This window comes from Hippoglossus hippoglossus, chromosome 20 (assembly GCF_009819705.1).
Source record: "Hippoglossus hippoglossus isolate fHipHip1 chromosome 20, fHipHip1.pri, whole genome shotgun sequence".
In the NCBI taxonomy this organism is placed as follows: domain Eukaryota; kingdom Metazoa; phylum Chordata; class Actinopteri; order Pleuronectiformes; family Pleuronectidae; genus Hippoglossus; species Hippoglossus hippoglossus.
In genome coordinates this window covers 20,275,328-20,280,327 of record NC_047170.1, presented here as the reverse complement: position 1 = coordinate 20,280,327, position 5,000 = coordinate 20,275,328, and the positions used below count along the sequence as shown (strand labels likewise).

General features: G+C 41.9%; 1 protein-coding gene across 1 annotated transcript in view; it reads right to left on the bottom strand.

Annotated features, from left to right (window-relative positions):
- lama1 (laminin, alpha 1) overlaps positions 1 to 5,000 on the bottom strand; it is a 26,842-nt gene that overhangs the window by 21,694 nt on the left and 148 nt on the right. Inside the window, 9 exon segments of the mRNA XM_034572044.1 lie at positions 339 to 456; positions 573 to 634; positions 637 to 661; positions 955 to 1,134; positions 1,300 to 1,490; positions 1,577 to 1,628; positions 1,986 to 2,098; positions 2,234 to 2,404; positions 4,902 to 5,000. The exon segment at positions 4,902 to 5,000 is cut by the window's right edge and continues 148 nt beyond it. Of these exon segments, the coding sequence (XP_034427935.1) occupies positions 339 to 456; positions 573 to 634; positions 637 to 661; positions 955 to 1,134; positions 1,300 to 1,490; positions 1,577 to 1,628; positions 1,986 to 2,098; positions 2,234 to 2,404; positions 4,902 to 4,956 (967 nt within the window). The 5' untranslated portion in view covers positions 4,957 to 5,000.

Below are 5,000 nucleotides of genomic sequence, written 5' to 3'. Positions count from 1 at the left end.
GACAGGTGAGAGACAGACAGGTGAGAGTGAGACAGGTGAGAGGGAGACAGGTAAGAGTGAGACAGGTGAGACACAGACAGGTGAGAGGGAGACAGGTGAGACAGAGACAGGTGAGAGACAGACAGGTGAGAGTGAGACAGGTGAGACACAGACAGGTGAGAGTGAGACAGGTGAGAGGGAGACAGGTGAGAGACAGACAGGTGAGAGTGAGACAGGTGAGAGTGAGACAGGTAAGAGTGAGACAGGTGAGACACAGACAGGTGAGAGGGAGACAGGTGAGAGTGAGACAGGTAAGAGTGAGACAGGTGAGACACAGACAGGTTCCCTCTGTTTCTTACTTTCACACTTGTTTCCCTCAGAGACAGTTCCTGGTTGCCATGGATCCTGGTGGTAACCAGGGCAACACTGATTGCAGCTCTCTCCACAGGTGTTGTGTTCACACACACACTGCAGCCTCTGCACACACACACACACACACACACACACACACACACACACACACACAGGTTTAAGTCCAGGGAAACATTTCAGCAGCAGACAGACAGTTACAGTCAGACAGACAGGTGTGTTACCTTGGTAACAGGGTCCAGCGGGCAGCTCATAGCGTGTCCGTAGCAGATACACATCCCCCCACAGAGACGTCTTTGATGGAGTAATAATACTGAGAAAAATAATCATGAACAAAGTACAGTGAAGAATATATATATAATATTAATTAAAATATATATATTAATATAATGAATAATAAAAATTAAAAAATATATATATATAAATATTAATATTATTATAAATATAATGAAAAAGTATATAATAGAGATAATAAATTAATATTATTCAATGAAAACACAAAACTCAAACAGATGAAACAAAAAATTAAAAGCTTAAGAAATAAAATCATTCAGATTAAATATTTCACGGTTGTTACAACTGTCGCTCTCTCTCTATCTGTCTCACCCTCCGGGTGACGATGGGGTCGATCTCTCGGGGGTCTCGTGCGCTCAGCGTCATCAGGTCGGCGTTCAGAGTTCTGATTCGCTGAAGTCTCAGTCGGATGTAACGAGCCGACGTGAAGTTCAGGAGAACAGACGTCAAATCATCTGCACTGGGTCGTCCGTTAATCAGGGAGGTGTGAATCTGAGAGACAGACAGGTGGACAGAGACGGTCAGTGAGGGAGACAGTGATACGGGGTGAGACAGGCACAGAGACAGAAAACCTGTCTCACCTCTCCGTGCTTCAGTGGGTTCAGTCTGCAGTAGTACGTCATACAACCAGACAGACAGTGACAGACATGGTCTCACCTCTCCGTGCTCCAGTGGGTTCAGTCGGGAGTAGTACGACGTACAGATGACCTCGGTGTCGCTCTTGTACGTCGGTGATCCGCGTCTCGGTGGGATGTTGTAACGAGTCAAACACTCAGTATCACTAATGGCATAAAACTGCCAGGGTTCAAAGGTCACACCATCCAGAGAGCGCTCCAGGATCCAGTTACCTGAGAGACAGACAGGTCAGTCAGACAGACAGGTCAGACAGACAGACAGGTCAGACAGACAGGTCAGACAGACAGACAGGTGGTACCTGGGCGAGGAGAGTTAGCTGCCTTGATGATGATGTAAGCGACCTGAAAAATCTGAAGAGAAAAATGTGATCAGTTAACTCAGAGAACTCAGGTTAAACACGTAACTGACACACGTTAACAGATCGTAACTGTTTGGTTCGTGTTAATAGTTTAAAAGTTAGTGTTTGTATTTTTACCTTTTCTTCTGAAAACATGAGTCGTGTGTGTGTGCGTGCGCGCGTGCGTGCGTGCGTGCGTGCGTGTGTGTGTGTGTGTGTGTGTGTGTGCGTGCGTGCGTGCGTGCGTGCGTGCGTGTGTGCGTGCGTGCGTGCGTGCGTGTGTGCGTGTGTGTGTGTGTGTGTGTGTGTGCGTGCGTGTGTGTGTGTGTGCGTGTGTGTGTGTGTGCGTGTGTGTGTGTGTGTGTGTTACCTGTTTTAGATCCAGTGTGATGGTGGTCCAGTGAAACTGTTGTCCGTTTTTGATGCTCGGACTCTGCCACCACTGATTTGTTCCATCGATGGCGTTAGTGATCGGATGACGTTCTGAAGAACACACACACAAACACACACGTTGTTTCCAGTGAACTTTAAATTGTATCTTTCTGTTTCCTGGTCTGGTTTTAAGGTGGACTCTGTGGTTCTGGTCTGGGTTTAAGGTGGACTCTGTGGATCTGGTACCTTTGGAGAGGACTGAGTTGGCGTCACACCTGGGACAGTGCGAGTTCTTGATGATTCTTCCGGGAACGTGTTCGACCAGTTTACAGTAAACCTCAGGTTCTGGATCTCCACACGTGGCGTTGCTGCTGATCACCGCGTTACTCGCCAGGTTAAAAATGGCTGGAAACAGACCTGAGAACAGAAAAGGACGAAGGTGAACTTCCTGAGATGCAGGAACAGACTGAACTTTCTTTGTTTGCGCTGTCAGACGCTGACTCAGACGCTTCAGGTGTTTCTGCAGGTGAAGTCTCTGCTGAGTCAGCGTCTAAAACGGGCTTCAGTTACTGAGTGAATGAAACAATGAGACGTTGTCTAACTGATGAAGTGATCATCATAATTGATCTTACTGATGACATCACTTAAAAACAGTTTGTGATGAGTGTGAACGCAGCCTCTGAAAACAGTTTGAAACTTTTCAAACCAAATAGTTTTTACAGTGAAGTCGTCACTTTGTTGTGTCTGTTTTTTATCTTCAGAACAAATGAAGGTCAAGCGACAAAAAGAGTCAAAGCTGTGAGTCAGTGTGTGTGTGTGTGTGTTATTCTCGACTGTGTGAGAGTTTAACACACACACACACAGACACACACACACACAGACACACTGTGTGGAGTCTGAATGTGATGTGTGGGGGAGGTTTTAGGGCGTTAGAGAGGAAGAGGGTGGAGTGTGATTGTTAACACTAATTAACACACACACACACAGATGTTGTGTCTCTCAGCAGGACAGTCTCTGACCCTCATGAATATATTGATTAACCACAAACACTGATATCAGTGACCGATCAATAAAGTTAATGATTAAGAGTCAGTCTGTTCTTTAAACTTTAAAATACTAAAGGATCAGATTTGACTTTGAACTGAAGAATAATCTTCTCCTACAAAATAAATGTAAGCTACTGAAAGGTCAACCAATCAGCTTCCATCTGTGACACGTTTCTGCTCGACAACAGTCAAACACACAAAGATACACAAGTAAAGTAAAACAGTCAAACTGAATCAAATGATGAATAAATGTGAACAGACACACAAACACACACAGACAGTAAAGAGAGCAGATTAACATGAGACTAAACACAGATACAAACCAGCGCTTGTGTCAGTGTGAAGGTTTTTTCACTGACGACTTCACATCTGAACAATTTAACACTAAACTTACAGATCAATAAAACATCCTGTCGGACGCAACCGAGGGAAAAACTAACGTATCTCACAAACCATTGATTTCCTCTGGATCCAATTAACTATTGAATTAAATCACAGGTCACACATGTCACAGAGCTAATATCACAGCTAATTGAGCTAACAGAGCTAATAATAGAGCTAACTGCTAACATATCCAATATTAGTGCTAACAGAGCTAGCTACAGAGCTAACACTGCTAATTGCTAACAGGCCTTCAGACTGTGATGTAACATAAAAGTATAAAATCTAATTTTGATGTTTCCACTGAACAAAATCATCAATAATTGATTTAAAATCAGTTTGTTTAAAAAAATCATCTTTTAAAAAGTAAAAATCTAAAGTTTGATCAAATTGATGAGTTGGTGTATTGATCCGAGATGAAAGTGATCAAACAGATTTAAAGACGAATCTGATTCTTAATGAAAAGAGTCAAACCATAATTTATCTCAGTAAATCCACTAAAAACATTGATATTTATATATTTTATATCATTTATGATGAAAAGTTCTGTTTTGCAGCTTCTCAGTGTTTAAATTAGAACTCAGGAAGAGACATTAGATCTCAGGAAGAGACATTAGATCTCAGGAAGAGACATTAGATCTCAGGAAGAGACATTAGATCTCAGGAAGAGACATTATAACTCAGGAAGAGACATTAGATCTCAGGAAGAGACATTAGATCTCAGGAAGAGACATTATAACTCAGGAAGAGACATTAGATCTCAGGAAGAGACATTAGATCTCAGGAAGAGACATTAGATCTCAGGAAGAGACATTAGATCTCAGGAAGAGACATTAGAACTCAGGAAGAGACATTAGATCTCAGGAAGAGACATTAGAACTCAGGAAGAGACATTAGATCTCAGGAAGAGACATTAGAACTCAGGAAGAGACATTAGATCTCAGGAAGAGACATTATAACTCAGGAAGAGACATTATAACTCAGTAAGAGACATTAGATCTCAGGAAGAGACATTAGATCTCAGGAAGAGACATTATAACTCAGTGAAGACATTAGAACTCAGTAGAACTCAGAAGAAGACATTAGAACTCAGTAGAAGACATTAGAACTCAGTAGAAGACATTAGAAGTCAGTAGAAGACAGTAGAACTCAGTAGAATACATTATAACTCAGAAGAAGACATTATAACTCAGTAGAAGTCAGTAGAACTCAGAAGAAGACATTAGAACTCAGTAGAACTCAGTAGAAGACATTAGAACTCAGTAGAAGTCAGTAGAACTCAGTAGAAGACATTAGAACTCAGAAGAAGACATTTGAACTCAGAAGAAGACATTATAACTCAGTAGAAGTCAGTAGAAGACAGTAGAACTCAGTAGAAGACATTAGAACTCAGTAGAAGACATTAGAACTCAGTAGAAGACATTAGAACTCAGTAGAAGACATTAGAACTCAGAAGAAGACATTAGAACTCAGTAGAAGTGTCTCACCTCTCTGCTGAGCTGCAGTTTGCTCCATCAGCATCAACAAAATCAAAATCTTCATCTCTGAAGTTCGACTGAAAACTAAACTCGACTAACTCTAACTAA